This window comes from Anas platyrhynchos, chromosome 3 (assembly GCF_047663525.1).
Source record: "Anas platyrhynchos isolate ZD024472 breed Pekin duck chromosome 3, IASCAAS_PekinDuck_T2T, whole genome shotgun sequence".
In the NCBI taxonomy this organism is placed as follows: Eukaryota; Metazoa; Chordata; class Aves; order Anseriformes; family Anatidae; genus Anas; species Anas platyrhynchos.
The window spans coordinates 97,897,010-97,922,688 of record NC_092589.1 but is presented as its reverse complement, the minus strand read 5'-3'; the positions used below and the strand labels follow the sequence as shown (position 1 = coordinate 97,922,688).

The 25,679-nt window shown below is 39.4% G+C and overlaps 1 protein-coding gene across 2 annotated transcripts in view; it reads right to left on the bottom strand.

Moving 5' to 3' along the window:
- The window catches only part of CSMD1 (CUB and Sushi multiple domains 1), a 1,163,917-nt gene that overhangs the window by 378,019 nt on the left and 760,219 nt on the right, over positions 1-25,679 (bottom strand). For both annotated transcript variants that reach the window (XM_038176472.2, XM_038176473.2), the window contains exon 8: positions 3,290-3,377. In XM_038176472.2, the coding sequence (XP_038032400.1) occupies positions 3,290-3,377 (88 nt within the window). The remainder of the gene's footprint in view (positions 1-3,289; positions 3,378-25,679) is intronic.

The window sequence follows — 25,679 nt, the reverse complement described above, 5'->3', positions numbered from 1 at the left end:
CCAGTGCCTCACCAACTTCTGAGGGAAGAATTTCCTCCTAACCTCTAATCTAAATCTCCCCTCTACATAATAGTTTTTGTTAAAACTATTCCCCCTCGTCTTGTCATTGTCTTCCTGAGCAAAACAAAAAAAAAGAAGTCACACTCCATCTTTTTTAAAAGCCCCCTTTAGGTACTGAAAAGCTGCAATAACGTCACCGCTGAGCTTTCTTTTCTCCAGGCTGAACAGTCCCAGCTCTCTCAGCTTTTCCTCATACGAGAGGTGCTGCAGCCCTCTGAACATCTTCCTTGCTCTCCTCTGGACCCGTTCTAATAAATCAACATTATTCTTGTGTGGCAGGCACCTGACCTGGATGCAGGACTCCAAGTGGGACCTCACAAGGGCAGAGCAGTGGGGGTCAATCACCTCCCTCAACCTGCTGTCCTCTGTTGATGCAGCCCAAGATGCTGTTGGCCTTCTGGGCTGTAAGTGTGCACTGCTGGCTTATGTCAATATTTTTATCCACCAGAACACCCACGTCCTTTTCTGCAGGGCTGCTCTTCATAAGTTCTTCCAGTCTGTCCTTGTCTTTGGGATCACCCCAACCCAGGTGCAGTGCCTTGCACTTGAATTTGTTGAACCTCATTAGGTACACATAGGCCCATTTCTCAAGCCTGTCCAGATCCCTCTGGATGGCATCCCTTCCTTCTGTTGCATCAACTGCACCACTCAGCTTGGTGTCTTCTGCAATCTTGCTTAGGGTACAATCAATCCCATTCTCTATGTCGTTGATAAAGATATTAAACAGCACTGATCCTAAGTTAGACTCCTGAGGCACACCGCTCGTCACCAGCCTCCACCTGGACATCACTGACCACACTGGCTAGAGCCTTCAAGAGCCTTTATCCACTCAATGGTCTACCCTTCAAATCAATTTCTCTCCAATTTGGAGATCAAGATGTCATGTGGGACTGTGTCAAAAACTGTACAGAAGTCCAGGTAGATGGCATTGGTTGGTTTTTCCTTGTTGACTGATGCAGTCACTCCATCATAGAAGGCCACCAAATTGGTCAGGCATAATTTGTTCTTGGTGAAGCTGTGCTGGCTGTCTTATATCACCTCATTGTCTTGCATGTGCTTTGACATTGCTTCCAGGACAATCTGTTCGATGGTCTTCCTTCACAGAGGTGAGGCTCACCAGTCTGGAGTTCCCCAGGTCCTTCTTTTTAAAAATGAGAGTGATGTTTCCCTTTTTTCAGTCACCAGGGACTTCACCTGACTGGTCTGACTTTTCAAGTATGATGGAGAAAGGCTTGTCAACTACATCAGCCAGTTCCCTCAGGACTCTGAGATGCATGTCGTGAAAGAGGCCTCTGGAGGACATTTAATCTAGAGACACCTACTCCAAGCAAGTTTAGTTAGGACAGTGAGCTCAGAACCGTGTTCAGCTAAGCACTGGATGCCTCCCCGGATTTCATAAACTCTCTTGAAAACCTTCTCTAGTGTTTGACCATCTTCACACACTATATATATGCATATATATATAAATTAAATAATCCTGTATCTAATAGGAATTTCCCATGCCCCAGCTTGTGTCCATTGCCTCTACTGTTGTTGCTGTGCACCTCTGAGAAGAATCCAGCTTTCTCTTCTCTGCACCCTCCTCTTTAGTAGATGTAGATAGCAACAGTATCTTTGAGATTCTGTTGAGGCTGAGCAAACCCAACTCTCTCAGCCACTTGTTGTATGTCACATACTCACCTTCCTGACCTGCTGAACTCACTCATATCTATAGTTAATGGACTGAGAATTCACTTCCAGTGTGAGTTCATTCTATTTTGCATTAAACATTTAAGCTAAGAGGTTACATCTTTCTAGAGATGCTTGTTTCTCTCCACTAGTAGCAGAGTGATTCTAGATGTTTCCTATTGCTATTTGTTCTGCTAAGTATTTGGAGGAATTCAGAAAAAGAGGTATGCTCTGTACCCTTTATGTAATGAGGAGAGTGCTAAAACAGAGGAGGAAAACTGGTGCATATTTTTACAGATATTAAAATAAAATACTCTTCAAAATTTCAGCAAATTTATGCAGGTTTCACTAAGGTGAATACACACAGACATCCCACAACATCTTGAGAAATAACTAGATTTTAGTATCCCATTTTTACCCAGTCTTCTTCCAACTGATGTTTCTCTCCTCAACACATCAAGCATTAATTAAGGCCTAGATAAAACTTGCATTTGTTTTAATAAAACAACAGACCTTCAGAGAGGAGTGGCATATTATATTTTTGTAGCTTACAGTTTCCTTTGCAGCAGCTGTACATGCCAAGCTGAATCACAATATATAGAACAGATAACAGTAAACATCTGCTGGATGTTTCTATAATATTTTATCCTATTTATTGAAAAGCTTATTTCAGTTTATTATTTTTAAAATACATTTAAGTATTGTCCAGTCGGTAATGAAATCATGACTTTGCATACAACTGATTCTCTTAACATTGGAGTTGTTTATGAGTTCTCAAACTCCTTTGAGGGTAAATTGAGAAAAATCCAAAGAAGGTTAGTCAGAAGTAGAATGATTTTTTAAATGATTCTTCCCCTGTCCATTATGCTCTTGCTTCGAACAGGAACAATAAGCTTGATTAACCTGCTCTGGAGTTGCAGAGACCTTTCCACAATTTCTTCTAATTCCTATAAAGTTTTCCTTTCCATTCCTTATTAGGTCTGGTTGTCCATTCCCTGCTGAGTAATTTATAAATCTCTGCTTGAGCTGAAGGTTCCATCTCCTTGCTTTGACTCTCTTCTCTGCAACACCTTGAAGTCTTGGCTTTTTTTTCCCCAAGAGGGAAAGAAAAACCTTCATCTAGGACAGATGAATAGACAGGAGTCTATTTGACCTCATCTTCTTTTTTTAATGAATAAAAACATAGTCTGAAAACAAACAAAGCAAGGAGACAACATACATCCCTTTCTCAGACAATGAAGTTGCCATGTTTTCCAAGCCTTTTAACAACTTTTATATAGTGGGAAAACAAACAATTCTCTCTGTTCCCTCTTCTATACTCTCCAGACAGTTCTGCCTTTTCATACACAGACAAGATTATTAGGTTCTAAAATCCCTTTTTAAAATGAATTAATTTAAAAGAAGAAATGAAAGCATAAAACAATCAAGAGCTGCAGTAGACCGGAACTATTTTGACAAAGACTCAACACATTCAGAACTACAGAGAGAATGAATATCTGCAGCTGCATGTTCTGTACCTATAAATATCTTCTTAGTCACAAATACATCTAAACGTGCCTACCTGAAGTCAGAGCCCACCCTTTTCCCATTCTCAGGAATTCCAGGATCAGGACATGTATCAGATGCAACTGCATCTCCACCTTGGGTCACTGCAAAAAAAAGGTAAAAAAAAAAAAAATTTAGTCATGGATAATTGACGAGATGACTCATCAATTTTCCCATATATGGCCAGAATCTAACCATATGCATATTAATATTTATTTTTCTTGAAACAATATGAATTTTGACAAAAAAATAAGCCTCATATAATTGAGTTCTTGGATGTACTGTTTATTTTCTTTAGTTATGATTAAAAAAAAATCAAACGTTTTTCTTCTGGGATTGATTGATGGATTGATTTCCCATAGTCAGTCATCATTTTATGTATGCCCTAGTATCCATGACTTCTCTCAGACAGGGAAAACAACATTCACAAAGTCACCTCCTGAAATATTCACAACTTGGCATTGTGAGACTACACTTTGAGAAAATTATATCTCCCTTAAGCTTCTGTCCATAAGACTTGAAACATACAAAAGCTAAGATCCCAACTGTAACACTGTAATGCATAAATATTTTTATGATATAGTTCATCTAAAAAAACATACAGAAAACCCCAAAGAGTGATGTGTTTGTAACCAGGTGAATATCTGTATATGAAATCGAGCTTTAAAATTTCTTTTTTTTGTGTTTTCAGTTAAGAGAGAAATGAGAAGATGGCCTACACTCTTCCATTCCTTTTGTCCATTCTGGATTGTCAGGCATTTAATTTAATATCAGTTATGTAGTCCTCTCAAAACTCAAAATTAATTGAGCATTCAATTTTCACTTTTTAATTCTGAATTTGTAAAAAACTGCTTAAGGAATATGTGTAATTAAAAGTAATTAGTCGTAAAGAAAAAAAGTAAGGGAGCACAAGGCTTAATGCATACACTTTCTTTCTACACATATGTGTGTATATGCATAGGAAGACTGTCTTTCTGTTTTCTCCACAAAAGTATAGAGCTACTTGAAATTTGTGGATCTCATTTTCATCTTAAAAGATTTTGGGAAAACCATTAATAACAAGGTAGAATGTTCTTCCTGAATAATAATAATAATAACAACAACAACAACAACAACAACAATAATAATTGGTTGTAATATTTTAGCTGCACAAAATAAATTACAGAAGCCTGAGTGGATTACAGATGACAGCATTATGAGTGAAAGGTGAGAAGAGATCAGATGTAAAAACTGGTTGGTTTTCCTACACAGTGATGTAATTTCAAATTGAATAGTGTCAGAAAGAATGGTGACAAGCAGGATATGTACAGTCAAATGGTAAGAGGTATAAATCTTCAGCAGCATCAGAGACTATTAATTTATATGAAAACTAATGTTTTACAAGAGACCTAAAGATAAAACAAAACAAAACAAACAAACAAACAAACAAACAAGCAAACAAAAACCCTGCACTGCAGCACTACAAAAAATTAATTCAGGAACTAAGGACAAAGCTCTTGGAAGTACCAAAATGCTTGATTTGAACATTTTGAAGAAGATAGCTTCTTCTTATAATAGAGAAACTGCAACAATTACAGTATATTTTAAGATTAGTTATGTTTCTTTTCTGTTTTTGGTATATAGAATGTTTTAAAAATATACAAAAGGAAAGGAACCACCTAATTTTTGCATTATTTTTTAACACTACTTATTGTATATTCTCTGTCCAGAAATATTTCTTTTTATAAGTTAATTAGCAATATACTCTACATAATAATAATAATAATGCTGAAAAATAAATAAAAATTGAGTAAAAATCCAGTCCAGCTTGACAAAAAAAAAAACAAACAACTACAAGTCACCATCCTGAAAACACTTCAACCAAGAGCCCAATCCTGCTAGTTTCACTTGGATTAATAAAGATTTGTGTGTGTTTGTGAATAAGGGCTTTCATGACAAGTTTCTAGTACCTGGTAAACATGCATTTTAATCTGAGAGTTTAATTTTGTAGTTTCTCAGGAACTGTCAGCATTGAAATGCTTTTATAGTAAAAAAATAATAATTTTGCTAAATAAACAGCCTGCTTGTGTTCCTTAAAATAAATAAACTTCCTACTAGCAATTCTTCCATTTTTCAGTAAAAAATAAACAAGCAAAAAAATAAACATTTATTACTTTTGGCACAGAAATGTAGCTTTGTTACTGAGAGTGGGGTTCAATTTTGACTACTTAATCACCAAAAAAATGAAAATAAGGAATTTGACAGAAACAGTTATTCAACATACCAAGTTCACTAAAACTGAAACAACTTATAACCACTGTAGTACCAGGTAGAGAGCACTGCATTTCCTATCATGTTTTAAGTGGAAACGCATTGCAGTGAAACTTTTACAAACACATATACAAAATGCGTAAGTATTTTGTTTTGGACACCAGGAAATGTTGACTGAAACCTTACTTATACTACTGAATGAAATGATCTCCCCAGATGGAAGCTCTTCTTTGCAAAATTTTCCTCTCAGACACTACTTTCCCCTGTCAACACATTCTCACATCAGTATCAGGCTGCCATTTACCCAGAGAAATACTGCCTCTTGAAATGGAGCAGGTATCATCTGTCTGGAACTCAGCACATCTTCCTGGATGTCTACAGTCCTTGCTAAACATTGCTTGAGTTTTACCTTCTACTTTCCCCAATGAACTGTCAAGTGTTTTTTTAACAGATGGTGGTTGTATGACATGCTGTCAAAACAAAATAAATCCAATTCCCTGTAAAACAAGCCTGTCTGTTTTTATCTTTCCATGTGGGAAAAAAAGAATAAATTTCACAAATTAATGAAACAATTTATTAATTTTAGATATAAATCAAATACACCAGGGACTTTAGTGCATATATGTGTATATAAATATATAATTTTACATGTTAATACGCTTAAAACCTTTACCTGCCAGTATTTTTTAATTTACTTAAAATATCTTTTAGCATTCAGACTAAGAGCAGATGAAAAGATGCCTAAACAAATCCCTGTCAGAAACTTTTATCTTGTCTCAATCCTGTCTCATTTTTCCTTTATCCACAGCTGTGGAGCATTATCCACTGCTACTGAGATCCATAACATGTGGGATAAGAAAGTATCATCTGTGATTTGAGTATCTCTGTTCCTGAATATGTTTAATCCTTGCAGTCTCTTTCTAAAGGCCTTAGACTTTTGCTTCAATTCATCCAGTCACTTGCCCAAACTTTCATAATACCGTTAAAGAAAAATGCTTCTGTGTGCCCTTGAAAGACCTGTTTGTGCTCTCTCAAAATGATCTTGTATAAGGTTACATTTACCCAGGGCTTTATAGTGTTTCATACTTTTTGCATCTTTCTTCTGATTTCACAGAAATGGAGAATCACAGAACGATTGAGGTTGGATGCGACCTCTGGAGGTCATCACATCCAACCCTTCTGCTCAAGCAAGTACACCTAAAGCCACTTGCCCAGGACCACATCCAGGCAGTTTCTGAAGATCTTCAAGGAGGGAGACTACAACCTCTCTGGACAACCTGTGCTAGTGCTCAGTCATCTGCAGGGTAAAGTATTTTCTGATGTTGGAACCTCCTGTCTTTAAGTTTGTGCCCATTGCCTCTTGTCCAGTCACTGGGAACCACTGAAAGGAGCCTGGATTCATCCCCTTTACACTCTTCCTTCAAGTATGTATATACACTGATAAATCTCTCAAGTCTTCTCTACTCCAGGCTGAAGACTTCCAGCTCTCTCAGTCTTTCCTCATGGGAGGGATGCTTCAGTGTCCTCAGGCTCTTTGTTAGACTCTCTCCAGTACATCCATGTCTCCCTTGTAGTGGAAGCATGGAACCTAGAACTGGACACAGTACTCCAGGTGTGGCCTCACCAGTGCTGATCAGAGGAAAAGGATCACCTCTCTTGACTTTTTAGCAACACTTTGCATAATGTAGCCAAGCATACAATTAGCCTTCTTTGTGGCAAAGGCCCATTGCTGTCTCATGTTCAGATGGTGTCTAGCAGGACCCCCACATCCATTTCTACAAGGCTGCTCTCCAGCCAGTCAGCCCCTGGCATGCTCTCATGCATAAGGCTGTTCTTCCCCATCTGCAGGACTTTGCACTTCCCCTTGTTGAACTCTGTGAAGTTCCTGTTTACTTTTTCACATCAAGCATAAATTACTTCTCTTTACTTTCAAAGCTCAGTCAATCATCTCAATTTTTCATTTTAGAATTTTCAAATTTAAAAACAAGGAAGGTATGAAAGAAAGTGGAAGTAATTTTTCTATGTAAAGATTTAAAAATTTAGAAATGAATATATATTATGTAGTAACTTTGGCACAACCATGCACTAATTAGTAGCGTTTATCTTAAAATACTAGCAATATTTCTCGATATTGTGAACATAAACTGAATATTTTTAAGCCTGTATTTAATGACAAAGAAATTTAGGACACCAAATTGTTTTAAATCACACACCTACATGTATTTTCTAACTCTTAATATCAGCCTTTTATTCCTTGAAGATCTTCAAAAGCTCTGCTTTTGGGACACCTGCCTCAGGCATCAATGCTTGAGCAGGAGTGTTGGATGTGATAACCTCCAGAGGTATTCTTAAAACATTCTCAGTATAGCCTTTCTGTTTACAAAAAAAATAAGTTTAGATGTATATAATGCTGGCAAATATCAAAGTAACATATTGCTTTACATAGATGATTCCTCACACTTTATCCTAATTGCACACAGTTCTTCAAGGAACCATCAGCTAGAGAAAACACTGTATGTTCCATGACACTAACATCAGAAAAAGTATTTGAAGTCACAGGGTAGGGAGAACAGAGAGGAAAGATTCTAGTCAGGTTTATTTATTTATTTGTTTATTTTTGAAATAGTAGCTACGGTAGAGTATAACAGAACTCTGTCTTTTTCTTCTTTTAACAGAGAGTTTGAGAACATCAGAGATGCTTCAACCACCAGACATGTCTTTGGTATAGAGACAGAGCATTCTCAGTGGACAAATTTTGACTCTGGAACTTCATATTGTACTGCAAAACTAAGAATTTGGAGGCCTTTCTGCAGAAATATTGGAAGAGAAGTAAGTTCATTAACGTAATGGACAGTTTTTCAGACTATATACAACTTCTATGATTAAGACTTGATTTGGTTTATCTAATTTCCATTTTATAACAAGACCTATTCTTTTTTTTAATGAGAACAAATCAACCTGATTTCTTCCATTTTTTTTTTTTCAGATAGTGTCATGTGGACTATAGTTTTGACAGTTTTGGAAGTTGTGTATTGTTTTACTTGGTACATAACCTAGTAAAACTAGAACTTTTGTAAGATGTTTCACATGTTCTGATTCTTACACAACAGTTCAGAAGAATGACTGGTAGTAACTGTAATCAGAAATCAGACTTTTTAAAGTCTTGATCATGACGTAAACAAATAGCAGACACATTAATATCCTTATTTAACTCAGCATTTGGGAAGTTTTTAACCTTAATCAGACAGTAGTATTAAGCAGGAAGAAGGAATGATGCAACACACATTTCACACAGCAATACAAGCAACACAAGATCTCCTATGTTACAGTATCAGTCCTACTCCAGACCAGCTGGTAGCTGTTGGATTGTGCTCCATCTGCAATTGCTTTGTCAATGCCGGCGTCTCGAGCAAGGGATCCCAGCCGCTTGGCTTCCCTGCCGTCTAATTCCACACAATTGGCTCCAGAGTCCCAGCACCGGAGCAGCCAGGTGACAAGCTGCTCACCTATACAGCGACCAAAATCTTTTCGCACATCTCGTAGCTCGCGCTCGTTTAGGCTTCGGGTAGTTACTGTTGCTTTTTCGGCATCCTCATCTTCCTCCTCCTGAATCCTTGATGGCCCAGCGTCGTCGTCATCTTCGTCATCTCTATACCTAGTTTTGGCAGAAGCCTTACCTGGGTTGGCAGAAGACTCTCTGCGTTCTAAATGACCTGAATCTCTATACCATTTTTTCACCTTCTCTACAGGGGCAGCTTGCACTGCTACTGCTCGTTTCTCTGACTTTGTTACAGAGTCTGCTACAGGGGTTGGAATACCCTCTGCAGGGGCAGCTTGCACTGCTACTGCTCGTTTCTCTGACCCCGTTACAGGGATTGGAATACCCTCTGCAGGGTCAACTTGCACTGCTACAGCTCGTTTCTCTGACACGGCCACAGGAGCTGGAGCGGCTGCAGGAGCTGGAGCAGTTGCAGGAACTGGAGCTGTAGCGGCTACAGGAGCTGGAGCTGGAGCTGGAGCAGTTGCAGGAGCTGGGACTGGAGCAGCAGTAGGAGCTGGAGCTGGAGCGGCTTCAGGAGCTGGAGCTGGAGCGGCTTCAGGAGCTGGGGCTGGAGCGGCTGCAGGAACTGGAGCTGGAGTGGCTGCAGGAGCTGGAGCTGGAGCGGCTTCAGGAGCTGGAGCTGGAGCGGCTTCAGGAGCTGGGACTGGAGCGGCTGCAGGAGCTGGAACTGGAGCGGCTGCAGGAGCTGGAACTGGAGCGGCTGCAGGAGCTGGGACTGGAGCGGCTGCAGGAGCTGGAACTGGAGCGGCTGCAGGAGCTGGGACTGGAGCGGCTGCAGGAGCTGGAGCTGGAGCTGGAGCAGCTGCAGGAACCGGATCTGGAGTGGCTGCAGGAGCTGGGGCTGGAGCGGCTGCAGAATCCACCGTAGGGGTCACAGTGGCCGTTGGATCTGTCACAGGGCTTGGAGTGGCCGCAGGGTCTGTCACTAAGTTGATAGCAGTGTCAATGGCAGCTCGATAGGCATGAGCCAGGCCCCAGCACGTTACAATGATTTGTGTTACTTTGGAACTGCCAGAATCATGACACCTTTTTTTCAAGCATTCTGCCAGTTTTTGAGGATTTTGCCATTGTTCAGGGGTGAATTTCCAACACACTGGGGGTGCCAACTGCTCTAGATGCCTGCCCATATCCGCCCATACTCCCTGCCACCCACAACTATCCTGCCTCCGGGCAGATATCCGGATGAGCTTCCCAAGTAGTTGTTTAACTTTAAGCAGAACCTGAAGTGCATTCATGAGGCAGAACAACAAGACTATGGTATTCTGAGTATTCCAGAAATATTCAATATCTTGGAGAGCTATTGTGACAAGCTCAGGGGATAAGAGAGTGGTGAAGGAGGAAGGCAGAGTGATCCAGGAGGATACAGGGGGGGTGAAGGAGAAAGGGAGAGCAAGCAAGTAAGGAAAAATATCCTCCCCTTTCCCCTCCACAGATTGACTCCCTAATGAAAAAAAACAATAGGTATAATTGCTAATAGTTTCCAAGATACAGTTTCCAAAGTACAGAGTCGACGATGTTACTGAATACAAATAACAAGTTAGAGTCATGACCACATATTTCATCGTCTCATAAGCCATTGCTACAACACACAGTACCATAATGATCTGAAACCAGGGCCCGGAGAGGATAAACAACACGACAGAGAGCAAATACGGAAAATAATGTACTATAATACTCAATTTGGAAAACAGGCGCAGCAGAGTTGAGATTAAAGCAATCAGCATTATGACAAGTGACTATTAAGCTGGTCTAATCCTTACACCAATTTTAGTTTAACACACTCTGGTCAGATCTGCCGTTATCTCAACCTTTCGGGCCCCACGTTGGGCGCCAAAAAGACTGTCGTGGTTTAACCCGGCCGGCAGCTAAACACCACGCAGCCGTTCGCTCACCCTCCCCCCTCCCTCTCTGGGACGGGGGAGAGAAATGGAAAGTGAAGCCCGTGAGTTGAGATAAAGACAGTTTAATAAGACAGGAAAATAATAATAACAAAATAATAATAACAATAATAACAATAATAATAATATGGTGATAATAGGGAAATAATAATAATATGTACAAACAAGTGATGCACAATGCAATTGCTCACCACTCGCTGACCGATGCCCAGCCTAACCCCGAGCAGTCCGGCCCCCTTCCCCCGGCTAGCCACCCCTATATATTGTTTAGCATGACGTCAGATGGTATGGAATACCCCTTTGGCTAGTTTGGGTCACCTGTCCTGGGTCTGTCCCCTCCCAGCTCTTACTGCACCCCCAGCCTGCCCTTTGGCAGGACAGAGCAAAAGGCTGAGATGTCCTTGGCTTAGTATAAGCACTGCTCTGCAACAATTAAAGCATCGGGGTGTTATCAGCACTCTTCTCATCCTAAGCCAAAACACAGCATTCCACCAGCTACTAGGAAGAAAATTAATTCTGTGCTAACTGAAACCAGGACACCCTGCTTTAGATGCATTTGGAATCTCAATTTACATTAATGATCTACTCATGTTCACATAAATCATGTGATACATACTTTGAAGGGATAGACTTTGCAGCAAAAAATAAAAATAAAAAAATTATGTATAGATGAATTATACCACATATATTTCTTCAGTACCCATTGGGATAGTAACAAGTAGTTGGTATCCATATTTCAAGCTGCAACACCTCAATTTTAATAGGTTTTGGCAGTCTCTTTGGTCATTTACACATTCTCCTAGTGATCTAGTGATATCACAATAGAAATATTTTTTTTTTAAAAAAAAAAAAAGGGAAAAAAAATACATAAACCCAGGCACAAATATTCATTCAATAATATGTTCTGAATGCTTTTCAAATTAAACCGAAAAATTACCAGAATCACCTACAAGACAGCCTTGTCAAATACTGCCTGGAGGTTAAAGAAAAGAAAAGACCCCAAAATGCACTGTGGAAAGATATTATAAGAAATGGCAGTTTTTCTAGTGCAGACTGACAAGTTGGTAAACTGAACAAGACTTTACAATGAATGAGTACTTATCTCTCTATTATGATGCAAATAAAATCTGACATGTAAATAGCAGCCTCTTTCCAGCCAAGAAATCACACATAAGTGCAATGACACTGTATCAGTCAAACAAGATAAGATCTGCACTAATTAATGAGACATCTTTATTATTTGTAAGTTCTATACATTTACATTTATTTACATTGTAATTCTGAAGTTTGATTCAAATATATATGTAAATATTAAATAATTCTAGATATAATTTTGGTCATTAAATAATTTTGCTTCAAAAGCAAACCCAAAACATTTCAATTATTCTTTATGAAATGCACTTGAAGTTACTTGTTATGTATAACAATGAAAACCATCATTGCTGGAAAAGAAAAATAAATCCATATACTTAATTTTCTTGACATGCCAATATGTGGAGTAAAAGTAAAAAAAAAAATTATTATTGTATAAAATTCTGGAATATGCTGGAGATTTCTTTTTTATTTATTTAAAAATTTTGAATTAATGGACGAAAAGGAAGATTTTAGGATACAATTAACAAGTTTATTCATAGAATTAACTGAATGAAAGTTTCCACAATAAGTATTGCTATGCTTGAAAATATTGCTTTATGCTTGGAAATATCAGTTATTCCTATCTTGAGGATAACTTCAAGCTTTCAAATTTTTTGAGTTATGCAAATAAAAATGAAAGAACGAATGTGGGAAAATTTTTAATGGTCAGGCTGTATATACATCAGAAGTTTTTTTGTTTGTTTGTTTGTTTGCAAATACATTTTTGGGGAGATTTCCAATGTGTTGCACTTACCAGCAGTGGTTGATTACTGACAACCAGACAGAAAGAAGAGAAGGAAGTGATAAGCAAGGGAGGACAGGCAATTAAAGTTTTGTAGTTCAACAGTTAAACTAGTTTCAGGAAGCTAGTTCAAAGTCTTTGTCATGAAATACTGAGTATCCTTTGCTAATTGCATACACCAGATTTTCACAGAATCACAGAATCACAGAATTTCTAGGTTGGAAGAGACCTCAAGATCATCGAGTCCAACCGATGATCTTGATCTTTTTTCGGGCCCAAAGAGTTGTGGTGAATGGAGCCAATTCCAGTTGGAGGCCAGTCACTAGTGGCGTCCCCCAGGGCTCAGTGCTGGGGCCGGTCCTCTTTAACATCTTCATCAATGATCTGGATGACGGCATTGAGTGCACCCTCAGTAAGTTCGCAGATGACACCAAGCTAGGTGCGTGTGTCGATCTGCTCGAGGGTAGGAAGGCTCTGCAGGAGGATCTGGATAGGCTGCACCGATGGGCTGAGGTCAACTGTATGAAGTTCAACAAGGCCAAGTGCCGGGTCCTGCACCTGGGGCGCAATAACCCCAAGCAGAACTACAGGCTGGGAGAGGAATGGTTGGAGAGCTGCCAGGCAGAGAAGGACCTGGGAGTGATGGTGGACAGTCGGCTGAATATGAGCCAGCAGTGTGCTCAGGTGGCCAAGAAGGCCAACGGCATCCTGGCTTGTATCAGAAACACTGTGACCAGCAGGGCTAGGGAGGTGATCGTCCCCCTGTACTCGGCTCTGGTGAGGCCGCACCTCGAGTACTGTGTTCAGTTTTGGGCCCCTCGCTACAGGAAGGACATCGAGGTGCTTGAGCGGGTCCAGAGAAGGGCGACGAAGCTGGTGAGGGGCCTGGAGAGCAAGTCCTATGAGGAGCGGCTGAAGGAGCTGGGCTTGTTCAGCCTAGAGAAGAGGAGGCTCAGGGGTGACCTTATTGCTATGTATAAGTACATTAAAGGAGGCTGTAGAGAGGTGGGGGTTGGCCTGTTCTCCCATGTGCCTGGTGACAGGACGAGGGGGAATGGGCTAAAGTTGCGCCAGGGGAGTTTTAGGTTAGATGTTAGGAACAATTTCTTTACTGAAAGGGTTGTGAGGCACTGGAACGGGCTGCCCAGGGAGGTGGTGGAGTCACCATCCCTGGAAGTCTTCAAAAGACGTTTAGATGTAGAACTTAGGGATATGGTTTAGTGGGGACTGTTAGTGTTAGGTTAGAGGTTGGACTCGATGATCTTGAGGTCTCTTCCAACCTAGAAATTCTGTGATTCTGTGATTCTGTGAACCTCTGACCTAACACTAACAGTCCCCACTAAACCATATCCCTAAGCTCTACATCTAAACGTCTTTTGAAGACTTCCAGGGACGGTGACTCCACCACTTCCCCGGGCAGCCTGTTCCAATGTCTAACAACCCTTTCAGTAAAGAAGTTATTCCTAACATCTAACCTAAAACTCCCCTGGTGCAACTTAAGCCCATTCCCCCTCGTCACCAGGCACGTGGGAGAATAGACCAACCCCCACCTCACTACAGCCTCCTTTAAGGTACCTGTAGAGAGCAATAAGGTCGCCCCTGAGCCTCCTCTTCTCCAGGCTGAACAAGCCCAACTCACTCGGCTGCTCCTCGTAGGACTTGTTCTCCAGGCCCCTCACCAGCTTGGTTGCCCTTCTCTGGACCCGCTCAAGCACCTCGATGTCCTTCTTGTAGCGAGGGGCCCAAAACTGAACACAGTACTCGAGGTGCAGCCTCACCAGAGCCCAGTACAGGGGGACGATCACCTCCCTAGCCCTGCTGGCCACACTGTTTCTTATGCAAGCCAGGATGCCATTGGCCTTCTTGGCCACCTGAGCACGTGTTGAATTCATCAGATACAAGGAACTGACAATTGAGTTTGCATGAAACAGACCAACTATGGTCCATAGCATGCTTCCAACTTCCTTCAACTGAAGGTCCACACACAAGCTACTATTAACTTGTACTGTTAACTCAAGTGCAATAAATAACTCTAAAATGCTGCAATTTTCAGATAATTAAAATTCACTCCCCAATGATAAAATACAGTTCCACCCCACGGAATGTACAAGTTAGCATTTTGTTTGCTATTATTAAGGAATTTAAACCATAAACTATAGTAAGAATACCTTAAGACTGCAAAATCTATCACTTACTAAGACTTGCTAAACTGAAGCTCTCCATACCTGAGAACGTACAATCATTTTTGTTGTTTAATTTATGATTTATAAAAGTTATCAATTTCAAAACATTGCCCCTTCATTAATCCTGATGGTTAAATAATGATCTAAATCACATCTTTACGTTGCTCAAAGTCACAAAGGGAAGACAGACAAAAACCGTTCCCACATCACCGCCTAACAACTGTATTGTGCTATATTTGTGGCTTGCTTAGAGTAAAACTGTTCAGGGCTCACCTACAGTCATCAAGCCTCACAAGTTCTTATAACATAAAAGAGTTTTCATACAAAGATACTAGAAACTCTCTAGTGACTAGTTTTCAAACTGGACTTCAGAATCCAGTATTATTTCATGACTTGCTGCAGGTGATGATGTTTTTGCACCTTTTCCAAAACCCAGAATTTGGCAGAAAAGTACTTCTTTCCAATCATGAGAAAGTATTTTACTGTATTACCATTATATAATACTCAAACAAAGGGAAATGGAAAATCCTGACTTCAGTGAAGTCAGATAGAGAGTGTAAGACTAGTAATGATGAGAAGGAAGGATTTAATCTGATCAGCAAAATATATATATATTTTTTAAATAAATACATTACCATTTATTTTGCATGCCACGTGACATGAAGGAGAAACAACAATTTTATATGCAAATGAAACAGCCATTACATATTTGTCTTTTGCAGACCACACACTGAGCTATGAGTAAGGCTTAAACACATAGCTCAAATAAAGAGTTGCTTTTTCCAGTACTTCATTCAAAATGTAAGAAATTTGGTAATTTACTTTGAAACAACAATGCTGATGAGGAGTCAGTAGTAAAGAACCATTTTATGGGATATCCAGAAGCATTCTTTTCAAAAGAAATAAACCCAACCTGTTGTTTTGTCTCAGTGGCATAGAAGTTGGGAAAATTCCATTTTTCACCAGTGTCAGGTTATAAAGTTACCCTACAAAGCTATTTACTTGTAAATATACTGCCACTTTATAACATAGTTTATTGATTCACAAGGCAGTCTATCTCTTTTATTTTAAAATAGCTATCTAGCATGTTACTGAATACTGCCATTTCTGCAGTAATCCTGAAGTGACTATAAATTTTAATTTTAGATATCAGTAAGCTTTAAAATGACTGTGTTTAAATAATTTTTCACTTCCTTCATTACTATTTACTATAACTATACATTTAATGTATTTTACATCTACATATAGATGTATAACCTTGATTTTTCAATCAATGTGCTACCTGCTTTGTTAGTGCGGCAACTGTTATTAAAGTTTTGGTTGGCTTTTCAGGGTGAAATGTCTAGCTCTGTGTAACAAGTTTAAGAGGTCACAAGATAGTTATGAGCATACTGCACTGATAATTTAACTTTTCTATATAACATTTAGGATTTTGCATTCAACTGATATAACCTGGTCCAGCGTCCGAGGTTTGCTGAATTTAACAAATATAATTTGACTTTGAGAAAGAGCTTAAAATTGTAAAATAACTGCTAACTACTGGGTAGCCTACTGGGGTGGAGCTGTTTTAGAGTTTAAGATAACTTGATACATAGCAGTGCAGTTCCTTGGCCTTCCTCTGAGTTTTCTGTGACCTTGTGCAAGCTATTTAGGACACCATCTAATGTGAAACCTAGGTAGAACATTAAAGCTTGTGACCAAAACTAGTCCTGAAGTTAAGCTGTTCTCTAAAGCTGGAGGCACTTAAATTATGAGTGGTCCTCACTTTCTTCCTTTAAGTTTCACCTGCTTAATAGCTGTAGTTTTGACAGGACTAAGCACTGTACCATCTCTTTCTCTCTAGGTGAGCTCAGAATGCATCTACACATCTATGATGTAACCAAGAAGACTGAATTTCTCACAAAATAGGGAACAGACCAGCTGATAATGATTTTCTTTAAAGAGCAGTTGAGTAGTTAGAGGTATGTTTTCTGTAAAATGCCCAGGTCATAAATCTACTAATACAATGGTGTGGTTAGCTCTCTCCCCTTATCTCTTGTTGAATTTAATATGTATGGGTATTTAAAAAAAAAAAAAAAAAAAAAAAAAAAAGCTATTTGGGTCAGATGAAAAAAAAAAGTCTGTAAGTATGACAAAGATACTCAGGCAGTGAAAGATATGAATTCCAAACATTGTGGTGAGCAATTGTTTTCAGATATAACGTTAATGATTCATATATAGAAGCTTTTCTTTTCAGGTCTCTCTGAGGGCAAAAATATTCTGATACACAGGAAAAAAAAATCAGAGAATATCTGATTTTCTGGTATATAAACAGGTTTAATAGGTATGAACACTATGAAATTCATATAATGTGTGGACAAGCATGCTTACTGTGACAGCAGAAGAGAATTCTAGTCTCTATCTTAAACTGCATAATCATTAAAATTTCAGTCTTTCCACTGATTATGCTTATGGAAGAAATTGAATAAAGACAGTATAAGATCTGTCTTTTTTCCTGACTCAGAAAAAAAAATAATCATACTAAAATCATAAAGGGGGTCAGGAACAGACTGAATCTATTAATAGGATTTATATCCTGGTTCAAGTTGAAAAGGAAGAGATGGTGGCTTTCCAAAGTCATGACATTTAACAGAACCAAGCCATTAATTTTGATGGTGTGATTTTTGTGCTTACTTCAACTAAATAGATTTTTTTTTTTTTTTTTAATACAATACACATTTTATTTGGCTATAAAGTAAATGATTGTGTGAATATACCAAAATTAAGTTTTGTTGTTGGTTTGTTGGTTTGTTTGTTTATTTTGTTTTGTTTTGTTTTGTTTTACATATATTAACACTGTTTGGTAGTGCTTGTGATTGAAGTTCACTGCAGAGATACCTATATTTAACTGGCAAGAATAAATATCATAGAATCATAGAAACACAGAATAGCTTGGGTTGGAAGGGACCTTAGTCCACCTAGTTCCAACCTCTGCAATAGGCAGGGATGCCACCCACTAGACCAAGTTGCCCAGGGACTTGTCCAACCTGGCCTTGAACACCTCCAGGGATGGGGCATCCACAGCTTCTCTGGGCAACCTGTGCCAGTGCCTCACCAACTTCTGAGGGAAGAATTTCCTCCTAACCTCTAATCTAAATCTCCCTTCTTTTAGTTTAAAGTCATTCTGCCTTGTCCCATGTCTGCCTCAGGAAAAAGTTGCTCTACATCTTTTCAATAAGCCCACTTTACATATTGAAAAGCTGCAATGAGTTCACTCCTGAGCCTTTTCTTCTCCAGATTCAACAGCCCCAGCTCTCTCAGCCTTTCTTCACAGGAGATAAATATAATTTGATAAATATCAAATATCTAGCTACAATAAGGGATGCACAACACTCTCAAGAAATAAATTCAGTATATTCCAACTAAACTTTGCATTACTGAAGTTAAAGTTCTTAAAGTTAAACCTGCAAGCAATCTGTCTGTGGGTATACCAGAAGCTAGATAAGAATTACAGTTCCCAAGAACTCCAAGTTTAATATTTAACATGCAGCCACAGTAGATGACTCCTCCAATGGTCATTTTGATCATTTAGATCCCCAAGTAATGTTGTGATTAAACTGACATTTTAATAGCTAAATCCAAAAGTGGGTCAAGACCATTTACTTCTGTGAGCATCTGAAATTCAAGTAACACTTTTTTTACACTATTTTGTGCAAAATACATCTGTTCAGAATAGAAACTATTCCTTATGCTTATCTGCCCACATCTATTAAAATAAAGCAATGATCTTTGCTTCCTATTGGGTAACCTGTTCCAAGAGGAACTTCAGAATTGTGAATCCTTAGCACAACAAAGCACTTTCTGACAACTTAGTATGAAATGCCCTACCTCAGGGATAGGATTCATGGCATATATATTTTTATAGTAGTTACATTCCCATATGCACTTTTCAAGCTCCTACTCAGCAAAAAATGATTATAACATTGTGTGCAAGCATCAGAAAATATATAGAATCATAGAATCATAGAATATCCTGAGTTGGAAGGGACCCCTAAGGATCATCAAGTCGAACTCTTGACACCGCACAGGTCTACCCAAAAGTTCAGACCATGTGACTAAGTGCACAGTCCAATCTCTTCTTAAATTCAGTCAGGCTCGGTGCAGTGACCACTTCCCTGGGGAGCCTGTTCCAGTGTGCAACCACCCTCTCTGTCAAGAACCCCCTCCTGATGTCAAGCCTAAACTTCCCCTGCCTCAGCTTAACCCCATTCCCGCGGCTCCTGTCGCTGGTGTTAATGGAGAAAAGGTCTCCTGCCTCTCGACACCCCCTTACGAGGAAGTTGTAGACTGCGATGAGGTCTCCCCTCAGCCTCCTCTTCTCCAGGCTGAACAGGCCCAGTGCCCTCAGCCGTTCCTCGTACGTCTTCCCCTCCAGGCCTTTCACCATCTTCGTAGCCCTCCTCTGGACACTCTCCAACAGTTTCATGTCCTTTTTATACTGTGGTGCCCAGAACTGCACACAGTACTCGAGGTGAGGCCACACCAGCGCAGAGTAGAGCGGGACAATCACCTCCCTCGACCTACTAGTGATGCCGTGCTTGATGCACCCCAGGACACGGTTGGCCCTCCTGGCTGCCAGGGCACATTGCTGGCTCATATTCAACTTGCTGTCTACCACGACCCCCAGATCCCTCTCTTCTAGGCTGCTCTCCAGCTCTCCAGCGTCTCACCGCCCAGTCTGTACGTGCAGCAAGGGTTTCCCCGAAATATGGAAATTTGTAATAAGAAGGACCATACCAGAAATCTCAGCACCATTTTTTCTCATAAACATATGTTTTAAGCATTTTTTTTCAAAAGTTGGTTGAAAAAAGTGTATGCAATTGTTTCCATTCCTCACTTGAAAGTATCCAGTAGCTATTAAAACTACCTAAATTGACATTTAAATACCATGAATCTGCAGGGTGGATGCTTTATAACACTAATTCAAAAGACAGAATTTTGCCTTTCAAGTGTAAGTGCAAGAACTAGAATAGCAGCAGTACGTAATTTGTACTGATGTTTTACACAGAGTAGCTGAGTATACTTGAAGTAAGACTATAATGCCTTGTGGCCTAAATTGTCTATAAATGTTGTAATTAGGGACAGTATTCCGAAAGAGAAAAACACTGTATCATGGATAAGTGAACAATCTCAGAGCAGAACATTTCTGCAAATAAAATGTTCCATTTTTTTTTCTCTAATTCTGTAAAGTCTCAGTTTCAAGTTATAGAGTAATGAAGTAAAAAACATCAAAATAAGTGTTTTTCTTTTGCACATAATGATGTGCAGCTGTATACAATATCTCATACTCTGGTTATCTTTAAAACATACAGCACAAACATTTAAAACACTATTTCAGCTTGTCTCTTTTTCCCCCTTCATTGAGATTAGCAGGCTAGATGTCAGCTGCAACATGTTCTGCTTTGACTGTTCCCTCCAAATCTTCTTGTTATGACAATAACAAATAATAAAAAGAAAAAAAAAATCTAAGTCATTTATCACAATTTTCCATGGCATCTATGTGTCAGATACACTCTTCCTCCTGAATATGTAACCTCAATCATTCTTGTGGGTCTGTTAATTCAGGTGAAATGCCAAACTGATAATTCATAATTCTTTTTCCTCCTTCTAACACAGAGCTGGTGACTTATTCATGTCAACCTGTTAATTCTTGAGGGAAAGAGGCAAAGAGGTTATACTGGCTTCTTAAATACATTCTGGTCCTCAAAGTGTTACTGAGCTGAGACAAGCTTTGAATAAGCAATGGTTTCACCCATTAATCACCCTTTAAAAATCACCATGCATTTCTAACAGCTGCTTACATAGGTGAAATGCTCAACCACTAGATAAAACTGAGATTTTATTGATTAGAGTATTTCCCAACTGAAGTCAAAGATATAGCTGTTTGCACCCACTAGTGAAGGTATAGTGTTAGGATGATCTGTTGTTTCATGGCTCAATTCATATATTCTGTCATGTAATATGAGGGTATTAGTAATTCAACCAGGAATTCAGTTAACTTTTGATAAATTTTAAATAGTCCTTCTTGAAAATCTGTGTTAGTCAGATTGTCTACAGTCTTCCATCCTGATGGAAGAATGTCCCTTGTATGATTAAACCAGTCCAGGATACATTTTATCAGTGTCCCATTTCTAGCTAATATCAGAGCATTTCAGCTCTATGTCTGTGTAAAATGGAGCTCATGGTAATTAATTGACAGAAATGATCAAATACTGTGCATGAGCCTTTTGAAGCTAGCTCAGCATGAAAATGTACTCAAAAGTCATTATACTTTTCCCTAGATAACTTGAAACAGATATTCTGTAATCTTGTTGCCACTCCCAGAGTTTCTTAAAAATGAGAATTTCATTTTGAGATCAGTTTAGAGATGAATGCTTGCTCCTCTTTCTAAGGCTGACAAGTCCCATTTCACCCATGACAGCCTCCAGCTGTTAAATAGAAACATGAATCGAATGTGGACTACTGATGTGAAAAGCTAGTTCCATTGCTTTGACAAAGAAACAAGTGAGATCTAGTTAGGTTGTGATTGTAGCAATCATATTATATTACTGTGTTAGGATTTTTAGGACAGTGGCCCCCACACTGATAAGCAAAAATACATGAAACAGAGCAATGCTATCTGACACTGATGTAAATAAAAATGTCAGCCAGGCAAAGTAACAACTGCACTAATTAAACTGAGCCATACGAAGCGACATACTACAACATTTCAGATCTCTGTGACAATGCATTTCAATTCTTCTGAACAAAAATGCAGTTACTTATCAGAGAGATACAATAAGCATTGTGAACAGAGGCAGATTTTATGCCCTGCATGTCTTTATTCACTTTGTACAAAAAGATGAATGTTATTCTACTGGAAAGATTCACTATAAGAATTGTCCTTGAAATATGAGGAACCACTATAACCGGGTTTTATGCCTTTATCTGCATTGTCCCGTATCTGGGAATGAGGAAGGCTGGGCAGATGGGCAGAGACCAGCAGTTCCAGCAGTACAGCTGTCTTGGCCACATCAGTGGCAGCAGGAGGAGCAGTAGCCATCAGGAGCAGAGTGGCCGATGCTTCTGAAAGGACTCAGACAGCCTAATGGATGGGCTTAGCAGATCACTCCATGATTGTTCTGTATGGTCTTTATGGACCCTTGCCAATTGGTGAAAGCAGAAAACAATTCACAAAGTTTATTTAACCTAAGTAGAACACCAGATAACCACAACTCTTCATAAATTGCTTTCCTCTTCTCCCAATAATAGGTTTTTGATCTTTGTTATTGCTATTTTTATTTTTTCCCCTTGCAGAAAAGTGAAGGCATGCTGTTCATGATATATCCCATACACATTAATGCCTTGAAAACCTGGAGTGGTGGGTAACTAGCAGAAGAGCAGCTGCAAATATGCAGCAGCAACAGTTCAAGTTACCTCATGCCTATGATCAGATTACACCCGGATGTCTCCAAGGATCATTGGGAAGGAAGCACCCTCTGTCTCTTTCTTGCCTCAGTATGGCTAGATCTTGTATTTCACCTCAAAATGCACTGGACTGCCCTACTACCAGATCCTTTCCTGTTTTCTCCCAGATTGGTTTTCTGTTCATCATGAAATGTGGAGTTTGTTTGCCATTTTAAGGATATACCACCCAAGGGGAAAACTCTCCTGTTAAAAATGGTAGTTTTTATCATGTAAAATCAGTACATGTATGGTAGTGTCCTGGTTTCAGTTAGCACAGAATTAATTTTCTTCCTAGTAGCTGGTGGAATGCTGTGTTTTGGCTTAGGATGAGAAGAGTGCTGATAACACCCCGATGCTTTAATTGTTGCAGAGCAGTGCTTATACTAAGCCAAGGACATCTCAGCCTTTTGCTCTGTCCTGCCAACGGGCAGGCTGGGGGTGCAGTAAGAGCTGGGAGGGGACAGACCCAGGACAGGTGACCCAAACTAGCCAAAGGGGTATTCCATACCATCTGACGTCATGCTAAACAATATATAGGGGTGGCTAGCCGGGGGAAGGGGGCCAGACTGCTCGGGGTTAGGCTGGGCATCGGTCAGCGAGTGGTGAGCAATTGCGTTGTGCATCACTTGTTTGTACATACTATTACTTTCGTATTATCACCATTGTATCATTATTATTATTATTGTTATTATTATTTTTGTTATTATTATTTTCCTGTCTTATTAAACTGTCTTTATCTCAACTCACGGGCTTCACTCTCCATTTCTCTCCCCCGTCCCAGAGAGGGAGGGGGAAGGGTGAGCGAACGGCTGCGTGGTGTTTAGCTGCCGGCCGGGTTAAACCACAACAGGTAGTCATGGTAAAACTTGCGTTTGTCTGTTCTGAGTGTGTGAGTTAAGAATTGCATTGGGTGTCCATGGCACCACGGCAAGGCGCTGGTAGCAGGGGGCTGCAGGGCGCCTGTGAGGAGAGACCATGGCTGCCCCATGTTGGACACAGCCGGTTCCGGGGGGCGGGGGGAAAACAGACAAAATGGTGGCACCTCTGGAGACAATTCTGCTAGAGACAGAGGAGAATGGGGAGAAGGTGCTTCAGGCGCTGGAGCATAGATTCCCCTGCAGCCTATGTAGGAGACCACAGAACACAGAGGAGCAGGTTTATCCTGATGGACTGCACCTGTATGAAGAATCTGTGGTGAAGTGGATGAACAGGAGGAGAGGGAAGCAGCAGGAGGAGAGAGAAGCCATGTACTGACCATACCTCTCCCATATGCCCTCAGTGTGCTGCTGAAGCAAGGCAGGTAGAGAGAGGTGGGAGTGAATTTATTTTAATTGGCAATAAATTGAACAAATTTTACTAAAGAATGCTTTGCCCTTGATGGTAATTGGTAAATGTATTACCTGTCTTTTATCTAAACCAACTAGGTTTCTCATATTTTCTCCCCGAGTCCCACTGAGGAAGGGAAGTGAGTGAGCAGCTGTATGGGAATTTGGTCCCTTGTTGGTTAACCCGCCACAACAACTAAAATTCTTACACGACGCTGATGTCTTGATTCCTCATTAGAAAAAAGAATTTGCATTGCAGTGCTTTAGGTTTCAATGCTCTGTTCTGCACTTATGGTAAAACATTAAAGTGAAATTATATAAGTAGGATTTTTATGGGTTACTTTGTAGGTATTTGGGTCTAGGAACTCCAATTGATTTTAATTGTGGTTTGAGAAATAATTAGCAAAATTGAAATATAATTTACACTTGAATAAAATCCTGAAAAGTCAAAAAAAAAAAATTCTTTTCCCCTTTGCATTGATCATGCTGAAATTTTTCCTCCCTGCCTATAAGGGAGGGCTTAGTCTTTTGAAAATACACCCATTTTCCACATCTGTAGTCTTTCTTCTTTTCAGAGTTACTACTGATGTAAGTCACACTAGGAAAAATTATGTTATGAATGAATGTGTAACCAATTATATTTCTGCATGCCTACCTATAAAATTTGTCATTTTATTCAGTTCTAATCTCAATTCCAGTCCACTTTCTTTGTATGGTCTCTCCAAGCTTCACAGAGAAATTCTGTATGCAGTAATGGTATAAAATTTATGAACCACTTTCTCCTACTTTAGTAGAAGAGTCCAGGAATTTCTGATTCTCAGAGCCCTTTTTTGTCCTTTTGCTCCCACTGCTACAATCTACTCAGATAAGAGATATTCCAGAGCTTTTTCTTTCACTTTGCTTAGACTCTGAGCAAATTATAAAACTTGTCACAAATTCTAGGAATCAAAGTCTAGTTGAGTACTTACATTGTGTAAGCTAAAACCAGCAAAAGCTATCAAAACCTCATTGCAGTGCTAACTGCTAGTTCTGCTGTTTCTGGGTTTATCTAGCTGAACTGAGATGACAATGCTTTCTGCATGAGGAAAAAGAGAAAGAGAAGAATTGTTCTAGAATATAGTTCTACTCACAATTTCTTTTTCTCAGTTAAATGTTGCAATATAGAATATACAACAGCACATTACCTGGCTGTATAACTTTATTGACAAACTCTGTTACAACCAGTTCTGATGACAGAGATTGTTAGTTTGGCAGCAGCAACAGGGTTTGTGGTCTGTCATTTTGCTTATGTTCTATTCATGATGTAGAAACATTAATATCTTTTTGATGCAGTGGTTTTCTTTCATAGGAGAAGTTTTGAACAACTACATTTTCTAAGGTCACAAACATTAATTTTTTAGACCATAATTTTCTTTAAGTTATTCTTCTGATATTTTTGTCCTGAGACAACTCAATAGTCTATGCCAAAACAAATAAACAAAAGCTGTTTTTAATGTGTCAGTTAGATTCATACTTTTAGGTGAAATATTATTCCAACATTATACATTTATTTAGACAAAAAAAGATAAGTCAAAACAGAAACTATTTTAGGTGAGTGGTAAATGCTATTTCACAACAAAACAACAACAAAAAATGATTTTAGCAGTTAAGTGCAAAATTATGAAACAGATATCCAAAATAATTAAGTGCATTGAGAACTTTGTTGCATAAACCTCATGGAGGAGGAGGCATCTATCATCAAGATCAAATTGCTGCCTGAAGTGGTTGAGAAACTCTTGCTGCTAGTTAGTAATCATTTTTATTATAATATCTTGTCCTGTCAGCAAG